This window comes from Phyllobates terribilis, unplaced genomic scaffold (assembly GCF_046119375.1).
Source record: "Phyllobates terribilis strain yellow unplaced genomic scaffold, ASM4611937v1 Scaffold_2__4_contigs__length_985480577, whole genome shotgun sequence".
In the NCBI taxonomy this organism is placed as follows: domain Eukaryota; kingdom Metazoa; phylum Chordata; class Amphibia; order Anura; family Dendrobatidae; genus Phyllobates; species Phyllobates terribilis.
Window position 1 is genome coordinate 532,894,144 of NW_027362762.1, and position 23,918 is coordinate 532,918,061.

Below are 23,918 nucleotides of genomic sequence, written 5' to 3' on the forward strand. Positions count from 1 at the left end.
GGGAAAAATAAGAAAATGTGATGAAGTGGTGCAGGTTGGTGTGGCTACTTCAGTGCAGAGGGTTACCCTGTTTGCACTCCATTTAAGCCAACTGCAGATGGACTCAAACCACCAGAATTGGGCTAAGAGAAAATACCTGGATCCAAAATCTTAAAATAACTCACAAAAATTGGAAGAGTAAATCCTTCTCAAATGTTCCCAATACCCCCTCCTTTCTGTGCTCTGGGGGAGGGGATGCAATAAGAGGAGATGGAATTGGGAAATCACTCCAGGTCAGCTCAACCCCTAACTGGTCATCTTTCAGCTCCAGTTGTCCAGGGAGGTGGGCTTCATAGGGGAGGTCTTAATAGTGTGCCAAAGTGTGGCAGTCATTCATTTTTGTCCTGGCAGGTGGTCTCTGCTGCTGATTGAGCAGTTGTGGCACACCAAGCCAAAACTCGCAATTATTTCCAGAGAATATTCTTTGTTGGCGAGGAGCATGTGATGGGACAATATGACAACATTTAGTCATGTGGACCTACGTGGGAGCTTGGCCTGACCTCTGATAGAAGACAGCTATTTAACCTTTGGGCTCAACATGGCAGAAGGTGATGGGATTGGGGGATGGGGCGCTTCTTGGCATTTCAGCCGAAAGGTGACTTTTGCTAAGATTTGAAAGCGTGTTGGTAAGAAAAGGAGGAGGAGTGAAAGGGGAAGCTTTGCCTGTTGGTCGTCAATTGTCTTGCAAAATTTTGGATCTTTCAAAGGCAACTGCCCTCCCATCGCTATTGTCTTGTAAAGATGTAGCAAACCTTATTTCCCCCGTCTATGCGTTTTAATCTCCTTTTCTGGTTTTGGGGGAGGGTGGGTGATTTGAGATACTAAGGTTTCTTGCAAAACCCAAGGCCAAGTAACGTCTGCTGGGGCTTCTGTAAGGATCTGAGAACATGGGATCTGTCTCCAACCAGGAGCTCACAGGTGATGAATGCGGTTTTTTTATTTATGTATGGGACTGGGGTACATTTGTAGTCTCTTTATGAACAGGGTCCTATAAATATAGTGAGCATTACTGACGAGGTGGTGCTGTATTTCCCAGGAATTTACAGCTCTCTGCTGCCAATCCTCTTCATAGATCCCTTTTACTATCAATAATGAAAAGCAAATGGGGGTTACATACCTGTTTTCAATTGGGGAGTTGTTCTGCATTGTGTAGAAACAAATACTTATAAGAAATGGTGGCATTTCCCCCTCCATGAAGTGTGCACATACTTGTGCAGGCACCGGTTATTAATAGCAAAGCACTTGAGTGCCAACACGGAGCACTTGGGAACCTGCAATAGTTAGGAAGTGATGCTCAGAATAAGCTCACATGCTGCCATTGGTTTGTGTGATGTCCTAGTATATTGTTTCATCCTGGAGGTGATCACATCATATGACTAATAATTCATGTGCTTATATAACTAGGTTAGTGTGCCATGCTGCATTAGCCTGGGCAGCTGTATGATTGTGCGAAAGTGCTATGTAATATCACTTATATCCGCAATGCTTTAGCTCTGCCAAGTCTGAAAATGAAATGCACTCCTCATTCAGACATCTGTGTGTGTGTATATGTATGTGTGTATATATATATATATATATATATATATATATATATATATATATATATATATATATATATATATATATATATATATATATATATATATATATATAATTGAAAATAATTGGCTGGGTCAGATTTTCATTAGTCTCTTATTTATATATTTATATTATAACTTTTTTTCATATGAAAACAAAAAAAAAACCACCTTCTCTTGCCAATTAGAGTAGGTTCAGATGGCCATATTATTGGTCAGTGTGCTGCCCCTGTACAAAACTGGTAGCCTACAGACAACACACTGACCAATCCAAGTTAATGTAGTAGTTCACGTGGACTGATGGTCCATATTTTTGAAAAAAAAAAAAAAACGCCGCATGCACTATTTTGACTCATATTGTGAATCCATCATATTGTGGAATCAGACTTGCCAATTAAAGTAAACTGGCGTGCAAAAAAAAAAAAAAACAGCTCACGTTAAGGTTTGTTTTTTTTTGGGAGGGGTGGGTGACTGTGATTATTCACACAGAAAGCTGTATCCCTTACTGCTGGGACTTGTGCCATACCAAAAACTCACTGCAGCAGCGCAGGTGACTTCCTTTACTTGTGGCATTATTCGGACTTTTATAATTAAATCGTTAATATAAAAAAACGGAAGCCATACGGACAGAATACGAGTGACAATACGGATGAAAAAGCTTCTATTTATTTTATTTTTCTGGATAAAAATGGAACCAATTTGCATATGCTTGGCTAAACCTGGCCTGAAACAGTAAAAAACAGACAGCGGAAACTCTGGCAGCAAAAAAAAAAACCCATAGAAATGTGAAGAGCCCAATAGAAACCTAATGGACTAGAAAGGATAGGTGTTCTATCCAGGAAACAGTCATCAGAATGATATTTGGATACACTCTGCTGCCCTATCCTTGTATTGCACTGATCATCTTATAATGTCTATATAATAGAGAAATGACTGCTCATGATTGTTGTTGATACAATTAGTATTGGTATTGATAAAGTTGCTCATTGACATAAAGATTTACGCCTGTGCAAAGAGTTTCGAATAATTTTTTTTTGTTGCGATCTGAGTAGTATTGTGGGACATATGAGCATTTGCATTGCTCCTCGTGCAATTTTTATAGTAAAGTAAATATTACATAGTCTTTATTGGTAATGGGTGAGAAAAGCTTTGTAGAATTATTTATTTCATTAGTATACAGGTGACTACTAACATTATCATTGCTAAAATCATCCTGATAGACAGTTATCATTAGGTCTATGGCCAGGTATAGTTGTTATTAAACAGTCAAAAATTTATTTAGGAGGGTTTTTTTTTCATAGACTTGGGTCAAGTGTTTGACAAAAAAATCTGCCACCACAACAATTGTAAAAACACTTGAAGCCATAAACACTGGTTCAGAAGGATATTTTTAAAGACGGACAAGTCGTCTCTGCAAATTGTGGATGTCACTGACTCCATGTGCTTGTCCACATTGCGGATTGGTGCTGGAGTTACTTTTTACATTGTATGCATTATTCTCGTCTGTAAAATAGACTACAATGGTGTATGTTGCGATTTTTTTTTTTTTTTTTTTTTTTTTTTTTTTTTTTTTTTCCATGTGAACCATTGGGCTGTGGGTGGAAAATTGGCAATGTGCACTGGCTATAATGGATCTGTTTGCGGACCACGTTGAGCACGCAGATTGAATATACCATCATTTGAATGAGTTGTAAGTTGTATGGTAAGACATCTTAAACACCTGGAAAAAAAAAGTGCCCCAAAATGAGCTCTGAGCCCACCTAAGCGCTTTTAGCTATATTTTTTTCATCCACTAGATTAGGCCCTATACAGATGTCCGTTTTGCACATGTTTTTTTTTTTTTTTTTTAGGATAGCACATTTACCCTTTGATCTATGGAGATATTCGCATGCCTACGTTTTTTCTGCAAAAAAAATATGTCGACATGTCCATTTTCAATCTGAGTCATGGTTCAAAATTACCAATGTGAATCTATGGGTAATGAAAATCATGAAAGCACACAGATGGCATCAGTGCACAATCTGCTGTCCGTGATTAACATTGCAATGGAAAAATCTTGGCAATTTTATTTTTTTTCATAGAAGAAAATCAAAGCTGAAGTGCTGATGGTAAAAACCGAAGGGTATGTTGACATTATACTTTTTCTTCTTAGTCTTCCCCTTTTTAAAAAAAAAAAAAACCAGTGTAAACCTATCAAAACCCTGACGAAAATTGTATCAAAAAACGTTTATGGTACATGGACCCTTTCTTTGCGCACCAGAAAAATCACTGTCTCAATGATGCCATAGACCTTATTCAGACATCCATGATTTTTGTCAAACGTAAAAACTGTTTTGCATCTGATTTTCATCAGTGATTGGTCCGTCTGGCTGTTTGTACCATCAGTTTAATCAGTGATTACTTATCACTGATAAAGAATAAATTAATTGCAAATGTTCTATACATTGCAATGTTGATCACAGACAGCACACAAATTGTGCACTGATATCATCTGTGTGAGGTCTGTGACTTTAACGGACCCATAGACTTGTATGGTTAATTTTGATTGGTGCCTACTCTTTCAGCGAAAAAACCTGGACATGTGAACAGCCACGTGCACTATGAATGTGTTGTATCTGTGAGAACATGGATAGAGCAGCACGCTCTTGACAGTTTTGTAAGTAACTTGGAGAGATTGTCTGTCTGAGAGTTTAATGGATAAAAATAAAGATGGGCAGCAAATGTCCTCTGCCGAATAACATAGTAACATAGTTTTTAAGGTTGAAGGAAGACTAAGTCCATCTAGTTCAACCCATAGGAATAACAAAATATAAGCTATATCCAGCTTTTCCATCACCTGCTCGTTCTGTGCAGATGGTTCCGCTGGCATTTATTTACAGCCTGCAAGCAACCTGCCGTACTGATGCCAGTACTATGGCAAGTAACCAATGAGACGACAAACTTTATGCAACCTCCACATGCCACCACTATAGCACATTAATGCTGGCAACCTGTAAACCTTGAACAACTAAGCCCATGTTCCCATGATGAGTTTTTAATGTTGAAGCTTTTCTGCACCCATTAAGTAAGATTTGTTACTTGCATTTTTTCTAAAATATGCAGAGCAAAAAACTCATCACGGGAATGTAGCCTAATCATGTACTGAGACAAGTTTGTATTAAAATCTCTACACATTTAGCTTGTATTTATTGCCATTTTATTTATTGGCAAAGTATTTTTCTCTAAATTGTAGCATGATTTAAGGGTGGTCTTTTTCAGGGCACTTCTTCCTCCTCACTCCCAAAAGAATGGAATGTTAAATCTGCTTTACCTATGCACAGTGTATGAGCTCCAGTGAATTTTGGAAGCTATTGGAACCCAACAAAGACAGTAAAAGACTATATTAATGCACCATAAAATGCAAATGGAGAGCATTAGGCCAAAATAAACCAATGGCAGAGCTGAGCACTGCAACTGATTGCTTTTCTGGTGGCACATGGCCATAACCTTCTATAAGGCCCCACTTCTTTCTCTGTGTCAATATTACAATATTGGACTAAAAAAATCCAGAAATTATTGGATGTTGTATTACATGGCTATTTTGCACTAAAAGCATTAGTTCTAGAAAGGATTAATCTTGTATTACAGCTTGATTGCACCATACAGTTGCACACTGATACCCTAACAGCTAACAGATCCAAAGGGACCTCCTTTGCCTCCTCAGTAGGGCTCGATCTATTTTATAAGGCACTTGCTCACGATAATTGTGTAGTCTAAACAGGCTACCGATCACTCGACAAATGAGCAAAATACTTGTTCGTTGGGTTGAATGATCCTATAGTTTGTCCAAAAGATCATGGTTCTCAGCAGCGCATCATTCTGTTCTGCAAAAACATAACGGCAGCCTATGAGCACTGAATGATATATTAATTGTTCAATGCTCATCTGAAGCGCGGTGTGCCTGTGTAAACGGACTATAACATGACTGCCGGCTGTGCTGGACATTGGAGGGTGAGTAGTAGATCCGTTTGATATTTTAGAACTTTGCAGCCCTATGGTGCAATAAAATTAAAAAGGATAACTCCTCTAAGGCAATGTGCCCACGTTGTGGAAAATTTGTGCTTCATTTCCGCATGTCCGTTCCCGGAAAAACGCATGCGGAATTCCGCAAGCGTTTATTGCGCGTTTTTCGTGCATTTTCGACATGCGGAATTGCCTTGCGTTTTTTCTTGTATTGAAAAGGCAATTCCGCATGCGGAAACGCAAAATTAATTGACATGCTGCGGATTTTTCTGCGCTTCAAAAACGCTGCGGAAAAATCCGCAGCATGGGCATAGAACTTGCGGATTCTCATTGGGGACAATGGGGTGCGGATTGACAAGCGTTTTACAAGCGTTTCCGCTGTGGAAATTCCGCATCAAATACTATTGTAAAATGCTACGTGGGCACATACCCTAAGACAACTGGCTGCAATAAAGGAAGATATAGCAAGAAAATACCACAACACTTGTTTACCATATGTATGGATGTATAGAAAGATTGTGAATTTCCTTGTGTACATCTCTTCGAGCATTATTTAAAATTATGCTCTTTCCTTGTGGAAGTTATAGAAATTGAAGTAAATCTCAAATCAACTGTGCTGCTCACTTGCTCAGTTTTACCCTTTTATATTTAATCATATATGGAATTGACTTTGCTTTTAAATAAGCAAATGTGTCTAATGGTACTTTAGAAAACAGCTTGACCTAAGATTGGTAGTACGGTAAATTGACCACAGTTTACAGAGTAGCCATAGACTATTGCCTTCACCTATGACCATCCTGTAAATGGTGTGATCAAATTAATGGTACACTTTTCTTTCTCACTCTATGCTTTCAAGTAGAGTGTGTGTGTGTGTGTATAGATAGATAGATAGATGAATAGATATCTATCTCCAAGAAAGGGGGCAGCACATCCAAAATAGTGAAAAAGTAGGGATCCTTTATCCACCAACACGTTTCTCAAGCTCCACAGAGAGAGCTGAAATGTAGCTGGTGTTGGTGAACAAAGGATCCTTACTTTTTCACTATTTTGGACGTGCTGCCTCCTTTTTTTAGATTTTTATATCTTTGATAGGAAATTTTGCTAGTTTCCTTGGGGGAGCCATTGAGGCATTGGTGCAGTTTTTCCAGCGTTATATAATATGGACCACTATGGGAACTATTGTGGTTTGAATGGGGAGATGGCATTAAGCCATTGCTAGAAACCTCTGGGGGCAGCTTATTTACCCTGCTCAAATTCAACATGCCTGATACTACTTTTTTCCTATATCATGTTGGGAGACCCTCATACACATAAAATAGTTGGCTGTTCAGGCCAAAATCATCAGCTACGGCTGACTTGACTGTGTATAGAGCCCTTAAATGTAATTTAATGTGTTGGACTTTTTTTTTTTATTAACTACTTGTTTTCCCATTTATAGGTGGGCTCACAAAGTCTGTTCTTGATGCCTCTGATCCTCTGCAGCTAGGGGAATTCACTGTCCTTCAAGGATCTGGAGTATGCAAATGGTTCAATGTTAGGATGGGATTTGGTTTCCTCACAATGACCAAGACTGAAGGTGTTGATCTGCAAACTTCTGTAGACGTCTTTGTGCATCAGGTAAGAGGTCTATTTTTGCAAGTAGTAAATTGGAATTTCAACATGACATATAGGATTCAGTGCCATTAAAATAAAAATGATTATAAACAACATAAAAATAAAGCATTGGTGTGGTGGTTTTGTATTTAGCGCTGAAAGGTTTTTCTTTTGTCCAGGAGCATCATCTGCATAGTGCTAGTGAGTTTTCAGCACTCTTGCCTAGTTATTTAGTATTTCTGCCCCACCCAAAATCAAAAATGTATTGTTGAGTCACATAAATGACTGCCAAGGTTTGCTATGATGAGGGCTAGCCACCAAACGCCCAATAGAGGCTGGAATAAACATGCAGTAATTGATCTGTCAGTTTGAAAATAAGATCTGCAGTTGAGGCTTTTCCGCTGGACTAGATCCTGAGAACCAGTGTAGAGTTTGAACGTGAGAATTTAGATGGCATATATCTGCAGATGTATATCATGGCTTGAAAGTTTGGACATATCTTACATTTTATAATCAGAAAAAAAATTAAGATACCATTTGAATGATGTATATGGCATGAAAGTGTACAAAATCTTTATTGTAAGACACAGTGTACACTGATGTTACATTCTTGTATATAGGAAAATCAATCTGTCATCAGCCTTCTCATGCACATTTATCAATTCTGTTGATTTACATTTCTCTCTGGAGATGAGACCTCCTGCAGTGTCCAGAATGAATATGTCAGGATGACCCTTGAGTAGTGGATTCTTTGTAACCTTTACTTGACCTATGCATTCTCGAGATTTTGGAAGTGTATGGGTGGGATGCTGAGCATATCTCTTTTTATTGTCCTGAATGTCCAATTTCCTTATTGCAGCCACTAACATTCCCAACATCAAAAGCTCTGCAGGTTTTGTTCTGGCTCCATCACAGAGCACCATATTTCCTATCCCAATATCTCCTATGTAAGCAGGATATGGATTAAGATAAGACATCCAGAAACCAGAAGATAAGTTTCTCATTGAATAGTGTTCACCAGATCCACAGATAGGATGCAGTGGGTACATCGCTTTCAGTTTCAAAATGCTCATAAATAAATATGTTCTTTAAAAATGATAGAATTGTATTTTTTTTCCTTCTCTTTTTAATGCAGCTACTAATCACAAAACTGGTAGTTGTGTATTGATTTCCACAGCAATAAGCAGGGTATGATTTATAATAACAATAATACATCAATTGAATTTCCATTTCCCGGATACTTTGCAGATAGTCATGACCTTGCCCTGATGGTGAACCAAATAAATGTAAATTTTCATTGGCCAGCAAAGTGGTCATTTAACAATATCTAGCATGCATGTTAACTAAGCAGCTGCAAGTTACTGATCTGTAAAGTAGTTTTATGAAGCACCATCCTTTATGGACCAGGGTTTAACTGAAAGCTGGAACAGTAGAATTTCCCTGAAGCTACCCATAAAGTTCTCAGTAATGACACTTAAAAGGGGAAATGGAAAACAAAGGGGGGTTCACTAAGTAACCTAAACGGATACTTGAAATCATGTAACCAAAACATAAACCTTTTTGTTAAAGTTCTAATTAAAACTTAATCTCTGTTAAGTTAAACATTGAGGAGAATTAATTCCCTCTCTCTGAATCTGACCAAAGCATGTATTGTGTTGCTCTCGCTAAGGGGTTAAATGTTATGCGCTGATATTTGGAAAAATATTCTCACAATTGGACACATGACTCATGCACTTTTGTATTCTCCCCTTAAATGATCGTTACATCTACAGGTGCGTTTACAACACTTGATAGTGGCAGTTAAATGTCCACTGCTCAGCTGCATAAAAGCCGATTAGTGAATGGCTGACTGGACTTCCAACACGCACACCGATCGGAAGTAGATTTTGTGCGCATGCGTTGTCATTGTTCTCGGCAACACAGATCCTGATTACACAGGCCTACATCCTGCTGAGACTTATGATTTTTATGCACGCTTAAAAAATTGTCACCCAGCAAACCAGCATTTTGCTAATTTGTTGGGTGATTGGCAGCCTGTTAACACTGCATGAACATCGGGAGAGGCACTTTCCGAGGAACACTCGTTCAAGATAATCTGCCAGTGTAAATTCACACTGATCAATTTCAATTAATGTCCTCCTATTTTAAGCTGCAAGTAAATTCTCCCTAAGGGCTCATGCAGAAGTCAATGCAAAACGGTCAGAGCATAAATGCAATGCTTGGACTGGTTGCAGGTCTCCCAACCCAACCGTGACAGCTTCATATATTTCTTTGAGGCTGTCGTGCTCCGGTCGGGAGATCCGCGGCCAGTCCTTGCATTGTGTTCTGATATCGGACAGTGTTGAGCTAATGTCTTCATGAACCCTTAGGCTTATTTCATCCCATTAACGAGCACCAATCGAATATATACAAGTTGATTAGCGCTCTTTTACTGGCTGATGAAAACTAATGGGAATAAAATGATAGCTGATTTGGATTGTTTATGTATAAAAATATCGCCCAAAGAACAAGTGTTTTTACTGGCATATTTAGATCAGCTTTGACAAATATCACTTAGCGATCGAAATGCATTGCTTTTTCTCTCCCTGTCTGCATGCAGTTCAGGAGCATTGTTATATTTTAAATAAAATCCAGAATTTATTTGGTTAATCTAAAGAAAATGGAACGCTTTTCAAGGGTGTGTTTTTTTTTTTTGTTTTTTTTTTTGTTTTTTTATTTTATTTTTATATGGGCTGATAATTGGGAAAGAATGTTCGTATGAACGTTACTTCACTAATCACTGGTTCGCATTTGTTTATTCTAAAGGACATGGCAAAAAATAAAATCTTTCTCAATTTACAGATATATAAATTGCCATTACAGAAAATAGTTGAAATCAGAAGTTTACATACACTATATAAAAAGACACACATGCATGTTTTTCTCAAGATCTGACATGAAATCAGAATAAACCTTTCCCGTTTTAGGTCAATTAGGATTACCATAATGTTTAATATTTGGCAAATGGCAGAATAATGAGAGAGAGAGAATGTTTTAAGGCATTTTATTTACTGCAAAGTCAAAAGTTTACATACACTAAGATTACTATGGCTTTAAATAATTCTGGACTGCCCATATAATGATGTCATGTGTTTGGAAGCTTCTGATAGTTTTTTTGGCAACATCTGAGCTAGAGACATACCTGTGGATGTATTTTAATCCAACACCTGAAACACATTGCTTATTTGTGTAGCATCATGGAAAAGTCTAAAGAAATCAGCCAAGATATCAGGAAGAGAATTGTGGACTTGCACAAGTATGGCTCATCCTTGGGTACAATTTCCAGATACCTGAAGGTGCCTCGTTCATCTGTACAAACAATTACATGCAAGTACAAACAAGATGGGAATGTCCAGCCATCATACCGCTTAAGAAGGAGATGAGTTCTGTGTCCCAGAGATGAACATGCTTTGGTCCAACATGTGCATATCAACCCAAGGACAAAAGCAAAAGACCTTGTGAAGATGATGGCAGAAGCTGGTAAGATTGTGTCAATATCCACAGTGAAACGAGTACTGTATCAACATGGTCTGAAAGGCCACCCTGCCAGGAAGAAGCCATTAGTCCAAAAGAAACACAAAAAAGATGAATGCTTGCAAATGCACACAGGAACAAATACCTTAAATTTTGGAGACATGTCCTGTGGTCTGATGAAACTAAAATTGAACTTTTTAGGCATAATGACCATTGTTACGTTTGGAGAAAAAAAGGAGAAGCTTGGAAGCCCAAGAACACCATCCCAACTGAGAAACACAGGAGTGGCAGCATCATGTTGTGGGGTTGTTTTGCTGCAGGAGGGACTGGTGAACTTCACAAAGTAGATGGTATTATGAGAAAAAAAGATTGTGGCAATACTGAAGAAACATCTCGACATCAGCCCGGAAGTTAAAGCTTGGGCAGAAATGGGTCTTCCAAATGGACAATGACCCAAAGCATACTGCCAAAATGGAAGCAAAGTGGCTTAAGGATAACAAAGTCAATGTTTTGGAGTGGCCATCACAAATCCCTGATCTCAATCCTATTGAAAATGTATGAGCAAAGCTGAAAAGGCAGGTGCGAGCAAGATGACCTACAAAGCTGGACCAGTTACACCAGTTTTGTCAAGAGGAATGGGCCCAAATTCTAACCAACTATTGTGAGAAGCTTGTGGATGGATATCCCAAACGTTTGAAGGGAATCTGTCACCCCCTAGGAGATATCAGACCTCTACTATGGGCATACAGGTTATAGAAAAGTAAATCTATACATATTTGTATGGCCCATAGTAAGCCATAATCATCAACATTAACAGAAATAAACACTTGAAATAGATCACTCTGTTTGTAATGACTCTATATAATATGAGTTTCACTTCTTGTATTGAAGAACTGAAATAAATTTAACTTTTGATGATATTCTAATTTAGTGAGATGCACCTCACTCTCATTATTCTGGCATTTGGCAAATATTAAAAATGATGGTAATTGACCTAAAATGGGAAAGGTTTATTCTGATTTCATGTCAGATACTGAGAAAAACATGCGTATGTGTCTTTTTATATAGTGTATGTAACCTTCTGGTTTCACATGTATATATCTATAAACAATAATGAAAGAAAAAGCAGCATTACTGGACCTGGGTGCATGAGTTGGGTCCAAAGCCTTGAAGATATGACTATAACCTCAGCACACCAATTGGTATAATTTGATACTTTTATTTGCAGTCCACAGTAATAGACGTTTTGGTCGACAAGACCTTCATCAGTGTACCAATTACTGCGGATACCGCGGTCCATGCAGCACCATTCTCTATCTTTAGGCACAGAAGGAATCCCTGCACTGGGACACCTCTCCTTCCTTACCCTTGCGCTCTCTTCGCAGTAATTGGTACACTGATGAAGGTCTTGTCGACTGAAACGTCTATTACTGTGGACTGCAAATAAAATATCAAATTATACCAATTGGTGTGCTGAGGTTATCGTCATATCTTCTAGGTATAAACAATGACATTGTAGAACAGTACAACTATTTTTTTTCACGAATTTGTGGCTGTTATTAGGATTAAATATCAACAATAAAGCTTATTTATTTTTAGAGCACCATTGATTGCATTGTGATGTATATTTGAGGAAGGTTTACATAAAAAATATAAATTAACAATGACAAACTGGAGCAGAAGGAAGAGGACCTTGCCCTCGTGGGCTTACATTCTACAGGGTAATGGGGAAGGAGACACTAGGTTGGGGGGGTGGGTCGCAGAACCTCTGGTGGTGAGGTGGCAGCAGGGTCATTGCAGGCTGAAAGTTGACGCGCCCCTGGGCCTGTGTCGCGCTGCGTTGCGCACGCGGGAGCTTACCCGGAGCCGGATCTCTTTAGGGTTGTAGTCTCGTGGCGGTGATCCGGTCCGTGCCCAGGGAGTCAGACTAAGTGGCGCTGTATTAGCGGTAGATGTTGGACGACTACGCCACCCGTTGAGTACAGCTAAGGAGCTGCTGCTGCAGGGCAGACCGCTGAGGCCAGTGGTAGGATTGTGCAGCGTGATAGTATAACCCCCAACGGGAGGGGTATGGCCTCAGGGCAGCCGACGTGGATGATGGGGGTAGCAGGAACCACTCGGAGACGGTACGGTGTAGTTCAGGGTCTTTACTGGTGACAAAGATAGACCCTCCCGGAGTACTGGCTAGCGATTGGGGCCTGGTCAGTCCTTGAGCAGATGGGATCTCCCCTGGCCAGGCGGAGTTGTAGGCCTCCCAAACTAACGATACTCTTCTGGCTACCTTGCTAGAGGCGGGTATAAGTAGCCCACGTCCCTGAGTGTACCGTGTGGTGCTCACCCGTATGGCCGGTGACTCGGGGCCTTCTAGTAGCTTCCGCTCCACGACGGCGGTGCTGGTCCCATGCGTGTGACCATGCCTTCGGGTTTCTTGGCCAGAGGACCTGCAATCCCCTGCCTGACGGATTCTGCTGCTGGGTAGGAGTTAGTCCCCACAGCCTCGGACTCCGGGTCCGGTAAGAAATCTTCTCAGTCAGGGCGAGCTCTGCAGCTGCCAGCCCCTGACTCCTTGTAACACTGCTCCCACAGAGCTCCTGATGTTTCTTCCCATAGCTGCTTCTCTTCTCTGTCTCTACTTCTGGCATGGCCCAGGAGCTGGGCCCAGCTGGAGCCACAGCTCCCTGTCAGCCCCTCCTGGCTGAACTCTCCCTCTGAACTCTCTAACCCTGCCTCAGCCCCAGGTTTATATAGGGGAAGTTCTTCCCCTCCCAGGACTGGGCAGGAGGTGTGGCATGCATAGGATCCCTGACCAAGAGACCTCCCACCTGCTCTCAGACATAACATTGCTGTTACTGTGGAAACCAGACCCCTGGGGTGCCACATTAGCTTCCTTGGAGAGATGGGTTTTCAAGTTCGGTCTGAAAGTTCTGAATGTGGTGGATAATTGATCATGTTGGGACACAAAATTCCAAATGATAGGGGATACTCAGGAGAAGTCCTGGAGGCGATTAGGTGTGGAATGTACGAGTGGAGAGGAGAGAAAGAGGTGCTGTGGAGACAGGAGATTAAGATATTGGGAGATTAGTTCAGAGATATATGGAGGGGACACATTATGGACAGCTTTGTAGGTCAATGTTGGTAGTTTGAACTGGATACCTTGGGGAGTTGGAAGCCAATGAAGGGATTTTCACAGGAGTAGTGAGGCGATAAGTGGATTAGTTGGGAAACAGAGTTAAGGATAGACTGGAGAAGTGCAAGAGTGTTAGTTGGGAGCCATAGAGGAGAATATTGTAGTAGTCGAGGAGGGAGATGAATAGGGCATGAACTAACATTTTAGTAGATTCAGTGTTGAGGAAAGGCTGTATTCTGGAAATATTTTTGAGTTGGAGGCAGAGGCAGAGTTAAGGGTTACTCCAAGGCAGCGAACTTCTGGAACAGAGGAAAGTGTGATGTCATTTATTGTGATAGATATCAGGTAGGGGAGTCAGTGGGTGGGGAAAAGATGATGCGTTTCGGTTTTGTCCACATTGAGCTTTAGGAAGCAAGATGAGCAGGAGGAGGCTATGTCTGATGCACTCTCGGATTTTGGACAGCTGAGAGGTGGCATCTGAGCCAGAGAGAGAGATCTGAGTATTATCAGCATATAGGTGATACTGGAAGCCAGGCAAAAGGTATACAAGACAGAGCTTTGTGGAACACCAGCAGAGAGGGGGTGGGATGAGGTGGTAATGTGGGAATGGAGTCTCTAAATTTGCAGTTGGTGAGTTATGAGAATATCCAGGAAAAGGCAAGGTGTTTGATGCCAAGGAAAGGAGTGGATCTGTAGTAGTAGGGAGTGGTCGACTGTGTCGAAAGCAGAGGACAGGTATAGAAGTAGGAGTATAGAATGTCAGCTCGCTTTGGAAGCAAGTAAGTAATACAAATAAGATGCTGTCTAAGTGTTCTACTTACCAATAAAATTTAAATGAGTGATTTTGATCTGTAACTCAAATCAAAAGTAAACATGCTGCCATATTTATTTATTTATTTATTTTTTTTTTTTTTGCGGATACTTAGTCCCAATACAAATATATGGGGAAAATCCCCACATAAAACTTGGTGTACCTGCAAGAGAAATTGAAATGACAGATTTCAAACACACATCGTAAGTCTGTTTATGCAGAGTTAGAAAAAAAAAAAACAGTAGGCATGAGATTTCTACATATCCCATCCGCTTTGCGGCAATGGTAAGACTGCGGTTTTTGCTCAGCGAAAATAAGCAGTGCCAAAAACTCACCAAAAGCTCATTGTGGGAACATAGCCTAAAACGGAGAAAACCACTACAATTGAGGTTTAGGATATAAAGCATCACCATACAGCCTCATTCAGACGTACATGTTTGCTCAGTTATGCAAAAAATTGTATGTGAGCCTCATCAGTGTTTGGTCAGTGTTTCAGTTTTTGCCATCAGTGTTTTTCACGTATTGATAAATAAGTAAATTACAATTTTTTTCACCTATCCTCTTTCATGGTAATTACCGACAGTACACGGACTGCACACTTATTTTCATGGACTCCTAGAGTTGTATTGGCACCTTTCATCCCTGATGCTGGTAAAAATCAGACATGTCTCCTTGAGTTTTGAACAGACATGAGGTCCACAAACAAACCCACGGGCATTTGAACAGCCAGCCCTAAAGACTATGAAAATCACGGCTACAACATGTACGTGAAACATGGATGTCTGAATATGGCTTTAAGGATGGCAAATGTAAACCTTTTATTCACTGAATTTGTCACATTACAAAATAATTGCAGCATTTTACAAGGTCAACATTATTTTACCCTTTTAGAATGACCGGTTAAATATCATATTATAATATACTTCTACCACAAAATTGACATACTGGTAAATACAATGATGCATCTCTTCCCAATGTCTGCATTTTGATCCTCGGCTTAATCATTACAGACCACGCGGCTAATAAGCAATCTTTAATTAAACCTATACGTGGATTTCCTTGTGACGATCTTCCATAACTTTGCTAATTTGTCTTACTACATTTTCCTTTCTGACAAAGCTGATAAATACAACTCTAGATCATGCCAGGAATGTCCTACAGATAGCTGATGTCTCTGCAAACACTAGATTGAAAGTTAATAATTTCCTAGTAAATATTGCCAGAGATTTGAACATGAAAAATGGCAAATCTTAGTATAAAGTCTGGAAGTGCTGTACATCTGTTAATAAAAATATATGTACTAACCATTGTAAAATAGCATTCTATCCATACCACAGAATTTCACATCAGCCAAAGCAAACTACAGGCCACATGGCTACCTACATATTGAAGCTAGTCCCTTCCCCACCACCCATACTACTCTCCCCTCCCCCTACTCTGTTAGGAATGCAGGGAATGTATAGCATGTCTGAGATGCCTTTTGTTCTTTATATGGGTAGTTAGAATCTCTTCCCTCCATCATAAGCGGGGAAATCTAGCAGCCCCCACCCACCTGCAAAGAAGTAGATGGCTGTTAGCAAGAATAGACTACAAGGGAATCCCCATGCTTACAGAGAAGAAACTCGATCGTCTAAGACTATGGATACATTATAAACTATGTAATATGATTATTATACATCATAAGAAAATACTAAAGTGAGCACTTTATAAAATAATGCTACTATATATGCCATACCGGAATAGTGGGCAGGAGTGGACCCCTATTACTTGGTAGGTAGCTACATGATATTGTAACACTTCTGATCCCTTTTTTTTTTTTTAAAGGGTACCTGTGACTAAATTTGTACTGCCCAAACCACGGGCAGCATGAATTAGAGCCTAGTTGCATTATTGCAGTCAGATATGTCTTTTTTTTCTGAAATGCTGCAGTGTTTTAAAGAAAATGTAGTTTGAAATGCTGGCCAGAGAATACAGGGAGAGACCTGACTAATCCGAGGCCACGTTCCAGTTATATAGTTAATACTGTTTAAAAGGTTGACAGGTGTCAGATAAGCCCATTTTGGAATGAGGTCATATCCTTGATAGAAAGGGTGTATGGAGTGAAATTAAGAGATCCGCCGTATATGTATATTGGGCATATATGAAGATGTAGTGGGTCCTGACTTGCCCCTATTCATGGGTATCTCTCGTATCTTATTTCAGGCACAAAATTCTTGCATTTCATTGGTTAGACACACAACCTCCATTTATGGGAGAACTACAACGAAGAATAAATAATCTAATCTGGTTGGAAAGAGGAATCTATCATGAATGTAACTCTATTCTCAAATTTAAAAAGATATGGAGTCCTTGGTTGGATACTCCAGGGTTGCCCACAAATCTTCTAATTTAGAGAGAGAATATTTACGATGCTATCCTTTTAATTGTTAGTCACTTTTTTTTATCTTCTCTCCCTTTCTATGAATTTGATACTCCATTATTCTAGAACTGCTCTGAAAATGAAAATGATCCTCTCTGGAATGTTGGCATTTGGGTTTAGAGTGGGTTAGGGAATTGAAGTCGTGTTACTTTTGATTGTTTTATACTATGGAATTACTACTGTATGTCATTTATGCTATTTGAAAGATGGAAAATTTTATATTTGGGGTTTCAAGTAAAAACTATAAAAAAAAAAAAAAAAACACCTGATGGGTCTCTCCTTATGTACACATATGGGAGTGCCATGCCAATCAACTGGAGGAAGGCAGGGAGAAGCTTGCCAGGAACCGCACCAAACTATTCAAGAGTCGCCTCTTCCTATAGTTCCTGGCCACCTACAATGGTGCTTGAAAGCTTGTGACCCTAGTTTTTATATTTACCAGCCGCCGTCTTCATCAACGCCGCTTCAGTCTGTCTCCAGCAGTTTGTGACCTGCTGAATTGCGCCACTGTTTGCTGGGTGATCCGGAAGTCACAACTCAATGTAAGTCTATGAGAGCCAGAATTGGGCCAGAACACGGCTCTCATAGACTTGCACTGAGAGCTGGTGACTGTTACCTCTGACTTCTGGTCAGTCAGAAGTTGCGGTCACATGATAGCAGCATGGGACCAGAATGCCATCGGGGACAGCTGAAGACTGCAGCTGGCGAGTATAAGATGAGGGTAAGGGAACTTAGATTAGTAGCACCAATGTTGTGGAAGGCCTTGAAGCAAGCAGTTAATGCAAGAAATCCCACCAACATAACAGCATTGAAGCTGTTTTGTAGGGAGGAATAAGCCTAAAATTTCATCAAGCTGATTAATCAACATGCCATAATTTCTGCACAAGTGGTCTCACCAGATACTGAAAGCAAAGGTTCCCAAACTTTTGCCACTCAGACATGTGATCTTGACAATCATATATTTTGACTCCTTTGTTTGACTTGATTCCCTTTTATTTACTTTTAGGACTTTGTGAAAATCTGATGTAGTTTTAGGTTAAATTTATGTAGAAATATGGAAAATTCTGAAGTGTTCATAAACTTTCAAGCACCACTATATGTTTCCTCTGAAATGCGGCAGCATTTCAGAGAAAGACATACCTAATTGAAATCACACAACCAGGCGCTGTGCTTGTGGTTTGGGTAGAATTAATCAAGTGACCAGTTCCTTATTTGACAGGAAAAAAATAGTTCCTGGTTTTACAGACTGACCATGAATTTCTGTTTGGCAACCCTGCCTACGACCAGGTGTCCTGACCTGAACTGCTTTGGGTCAGAAGATTTGGTGGTTGTGATATGAACTTGTTCAGTGTTTTATAGTGGTGTATATCAAGATATATTTGTATGAAGCTTGTATTTTGTTCTCCACATGTTTTTTAGTTTTTCATATGTGCCTTGACTGTAAGAAGGTAATGTCTGCCAATGCACTGGGAGCCCACTTGTGCTAATAAACCTATATAAAGGTAAAAAAAAAATCACCAATACAATTATTGACAGAGAGGAGAGGCCGGGGAATAGCGGGGGGTTGGACAGGTGGATTAGTCGGGCAGCAGAGTTTAGGATAGATTGGAGGGGTGTGAGAGTGTTGGAAGGGAGGTCACAGAGCAGGAGGTTGCAGTAGTCAAGGTGGGAGATGATGAGGGTGTGCACTAGTGTTTGTGCAGATTCGTGGTTAAGGAATGTGCTGATCCGGTAGATATTTTTGAGTTGGAGTCGGCAGGAAGTGGAAAGGGCTTGGATATGTGGTTTGAAGGAGAGGTTAGAGTCCAGGGTTACCCCGAGGCAGGGAGCTTGGGGAGGTCTGGGGAGCGTGAGCAGCCATTGACTATGATGGATAGGTCAGATGGTGGGGGGGGGGGTTGAGTGAGGCAGTGGAAAGATGATGACTTCTATTTTATCCATATTAACTTTTAGGAATCTAGCAGAGAAGAAAGATGAAATAGTGGACAGACATTGTGGGATTCTGGTTAGTAAGAGGGAGATATTGGGTCCAGAGAGGTAGATCTGTGTGTCATCAGCATAGAGGTGATACTGAAAGCCATGGGATTCGATGAGCTGTACGAGGCCAAAGGTGTAGATGGAGAAGAGTAGAGGTCCTAGGACTGAACCTTAGGGGACACCGACAGATAGGGGGTGAGATGAGGAGGTGGTGTGTGAGTGGGAGACACTGAATGTCCGATCTGTTAGTTATGAAGAGATCCAAGATAGGGCTAAGTCTGTGATGCCGAGAGATGAGTGTCTGTAGTAAGAGGAAATGGTCCACTGTGTCAAAGGCAGATGATAGGTCTAGGAGGAGGAGGACAGAGTAGGGTCGCTTGGACTTGGCAGTTATAGGTCGTTGGTGACTTTAGTCAGGGCAGTTTCAGTGGAGTGATGAGGTCGGAAGCCAGATTGTAAGTAGTCAAAAAGGGAGCAGGAGGAGAGGTGGGAGGACAGTTCAAGGTGGACGTGTTCCAGTAGGTTGGAGGCATAGGGGAGAAGTGATATGGGGCGATAGCTAGTCAGAGAGGATGGGTCAAGGGAGGGCTTTTTGAGGGTGGGTGTGATCGAGGCATGTTTGAAGCATGAGGGGAAGACACCAGTTTTTAGTGACAAATTGAAAAGATGGGTTAGGGTTGGGATGAAGATTGTAATGAGGTTAGGGATGAGGTGGGACGGTATAGGGTAAAGTTCGCAGGTGGCAAGTTGTGATTTGGAGCATAAAGAGGAAACTTGATCTTCCATAATGGTGGAGAAGCTGGTTTTGGAGGAGGAGAGTTGAGTAGATATGAGGAGGAACAGTGGGGACTTTAGGCGATGGTGTCAAAGTCTTTGGCTGAGATGAGAGGCGAGGGAGGAGGCGCTGGGGGACGGAGTAGAGAATTGAAGGTGTTGAATAGCTGTTTAGGGTTGTGAGACATGGAGGATATGAGAGATAAGTATGTTTGTTTTGCTGCAGTGAGTGTGGACTTGAAGGTAATGAGGGACTGTTTGAATGCGATTAAATGCTCGTTGGAGTGGGAACTTTTCCATCTCCGCTCAGCAACCCTGGAGGCCCTTCGCAGTTCTTTAGTCAGGTTGGTGTGCCAGGGTTGCCTGTTGAGTGTGCCAGCTATGGTATCTGTGAGGGGGGTGACCGAATTGACAGCTGCAGCTGTTGTGGTGTTATATAAAGTGGCAGCAGTATCTGCATTGTGTAAGAGGGAGGAGGGATTCCGAGAGTGAGTGTAGGTCAAGGTGTTTGAGATTCTGCGAGGGTGTGCAAGTTTGTGGGTTGGGGATTGTGGCCCTGGAGAGGAGCGGGTACCTATTGAAAATAAGTAAACACTATTGATTGAATAAATACGTTCCCTGGTCATTATCACACCTATCTTACAAGTGGGTTTTCTCAAAAATCTTAATCCCCATGCTGATCTGAAAATTGGATTCAATGATTGTGAAATACAGAAAAGTTAATGAGCCCATTTGTAACAAATGTTAATATTATTGATGACAAATATCTGAACAGCCCCACAGAATATGATGGCCCGATTTCAGCAATGTGATTACTGTAAATGCAACACAAGCAGTTGCAGCATGTCACCGCTTTGGATGAAACCATCCCATACAGGCAGCCTGTCACTTCCGAAAGGTCCCATTTTGTTTACTTGCAACAACTGTCCATGCAACATAGCTGTGAAAGGCTCCGCAGTGTCTGAAAATTGTTTTGGATGCGTTTTAGTGACTTGAAATTAATTCAAAACTTGACAGAGGTTCCAGGGGTGGTAATATCTATGCATGGTCTATGTAATAAATTAATATGTAATTAATGCACATCTTGGGGTAACCTTTTAAAGGGGTTGTCTCCTGAATGCAGTCCTGTTCTATATGCATTAAAAAGCTTATCCACATTATAGAAAGGGAGTCCCAATATGAGCCAGAATGAAGAGTTGCTCTGAATGATCGACAATTAGGACTTTTGCTATGGGACCCCATGATTTCTCTGTACGCCTCTGACTAGATGACTAGAGTCATCATTGCATTATGTGGATTGCTCTTCATGTGAACGGTCACTATGTAATACTAGATTTCTTTGGCTGGGTAAGGCTTTCCCTGATGAAACAAGTTCATTGGAGGAGCCGGGGTAGGGGGGGGGACAGGAAAATCCAGGTGTAAGCTAGCGGCCCCCACTAATTTGTCAGACTGCTTTTGAACGTCTGTCAGTTTTACTAGTAAGTACTGTTGTGCATAAAAGTGACTTTCAACCCATTACTCTTGAGCTGTTGGGGAACCATAACTCCCAACACACCCTGACTGCCTGAGACTGTCTGACAATACTCGTAACTGTAGTTTTGCATCAGCTCTACAGTAAGTGAAAATTACTGATATAGATACAGTACTGATGAAAAGTTTGGACACACCTCATTTTAAAGATTTTTCTGAATTTTCAAGACTTAGAAAATTGTACATTCACATTAAAGGCATCAAAACTATGAATTAACACATGTGGAATTATATACTTAACAAAAAAGTGTGAAACAACTGAAAATATGTCTTATATTCTAGGTTCTTCAAAGTAGCCACCTTTTGCTTTGATGACTGCTTTGCACACTCTTGGCATTCTCTTGATGAGCTTCAAGAGGTAGTCACCGGAAATGGTTTTCACTTCACAGGTGTGCCCTGTCAGGTTTAATAAGTGGGATTTCTTGCCTTATAAATGGGGTTGGGACCATCAGTTGTGTTGTGCAGAAGTCTGGTGGATACACAGCTGATAGTCCTACTGAATAGACTGTTAGCTGTTCTTTTCTTGCCATAATACAAATTCTATGGCCATCATTACTTTAAGAAATGAAGGTCAGTCAGTCCGAAAAATGGGGCAAACTTTGAAAGTGTCCCCAAGTACAGTTGCAAAAACCATCAAGCGCTACAAAGAAACTGGCTCACATGAGGACCATCCCAGGAAAGGAAGACCAAGAGTCACCTCTGCTTCTGAGGATAAGTTTATCAGAGTCACCAGCCTCAGAAATTGCAGGTTAACAGCAGCTCAGATTAGAGACCAGGTCAATGCCATACAGAGTTCTAGCAGCAGACACATCTCTACAACAACTGTTAAGAGGAGACTTTGTGCAGCAGGCCTTCATGGTAAAATAGCTGCTAGGAAACCACTGCTAAGGACAGGCAACAAGCAGAAGAGACTTGTTTGGGCTAAAGAACACAAGGAATGGACATTAGACCAGTGGAAATCTGTGCTTTGGTCTGATGAGTCCAAATTTGAGATCTTTGGTTCCAACCACCGTGTCTTTGTGCGACGCAGAAAAGGTGAACGGATGGACTCTACATGCCTGGTTTCCACCGTGAAGCATGGAGGAGGTGTGATGGTGTGGGGGTGCTTTGCTGGTGACACTGTTGGGGATTTATTCAAAATTGAAGGCATACTGAACTAGCATGGCTACCACAGCATCTTGCAGCGGCATACTAATTCCATCCGGTTTGCGTTTAGTTGGACCATCATTTATTTTTCAACAGGACAATGACCCCAAACACGCCTCCAGGCTGTGTAAGTGACTCGCCCCCTGGGCCTAGTGTGGACGTGTGTGGGATACCCGGACCGGGTCTCTGGGGGTTGTAGAATCCGTGGCGGTGACCCGGTCCCGTGGCTCAGGGTGGTCAGGCCGATGGCGGTATTTTGTGGGGGTTTTAGGTTAATTGTCCGACTACGCCACCCGTGGATTGCGGTCAGCGCGGACCCCCGCTGCAAGGCAGACCGCTGGGGCTGATGGTCTGTGCAGCTGAGGTAGTGTGACTCCCCACGGGAAGAGTGCAGCCCCAGGGCAGTGTAGTTGATGGTGAGGGTGGTAGTGCACGGGAGTCCCAGCACTAGTAGTGCTGGTGTGGCAATGAAGCAGGAACGACTCAGAGTCTTTGCAGTGCAGTTCAGGGTCTTTACTGGTGATATTAAGGCAGACCCTCCCGGGAGTACTGGCTAGCATAAGGGGCCTGGTCAGTCTGCGAGCAAACAGGAGTTCCCCTGGTCAGGTGGAGTTGTAGGCCTCCCTGTCTATCTGCACTCTTTCTGGCTACCTTGCTGTAAGCGGGTAGAAGTAGCCCACGTCCCTGAGTATAACGTGTGGTGCTCACCCGTATGGCTGGTGACTTGGGGCCTTCTGTTAGCCTCCGCTCCTGGATGGCGGTGCTGGTCCCTTCCTTGTGACTGAGCCTCCGGGCTTCTATGGCCAGAGGACCTGGAATCCCCTGCCGGCTGGTTTCTGCTGCTGGGTGGATATCAGTCCCCACAGCCTCGGACTCCGGTGTCCGGTTATCAGATTCTTCTGCCAGGGCGAACTATATCTCTGCTTAGCTTCCAGCCCCTGGTCTTCAGCTACTGCTCCTACAGAGCTCCTGCTGTAACTCCCCCTGTGTCTGGAACTGTCTCCAGGCTCTGACTCCACTCACTAATCCCGCCCCAGACCCAGTTCATAAGGGAAGATTCCTCCCCTCCCAGGTCTGGGCAGCAAGTGTTGCGTGCTTAAGGGCTCCTGACCAGAGAAACCTCCCACTTGCTCTCAGACGTAATATTTCTATTACTGTGGCAACCAGACCCCTGGGGTGCCACATAAGGGCTATTTGACCAAGAAGGAGAGTGATGGGGTGCTACGCCAGATGACCTGGCCTCCACAGTCACCAGACCTGAACCCAATTGAGATGGTTTGGGGTGAGCTGGAACGCAGAGTGAAGGCAGAAGGGCCAACAAGTGAAGCTCATCAAGAGAATGCCAAGAGTGTGCAAAGCAGTCATCAAAGCAAAAGGTGGCTACTTTCAAGAACCTAGAATATGAGACCT

General features: G+C 41.7%; 1 protein-coding gene across 1 annotated transcript in view; it reads left to right on the forward strand.

The window, feature by feature from the left end:
- The first annotated feature begins 926 nt into the window (after positions 1–926).
- Positions 927–23,918, forward strand: part of LIN28A (lin-28 homolog A) — a 28,502-nt gene continuing 5,510 nt past the window's right edge. Inside the window, exons 1-2 of the mRNA XM_073669129.1 lie at positions 927–957; positions 7,057–7,235. Of these exons, the coding sequence (XP_073525230.1) occupies positions 927–957; positions 7,057–7,235 (210 nt within the window). The remainder of the gene's footprint in view (positions 958–7,056; positions 7,236–23,918) is intronic.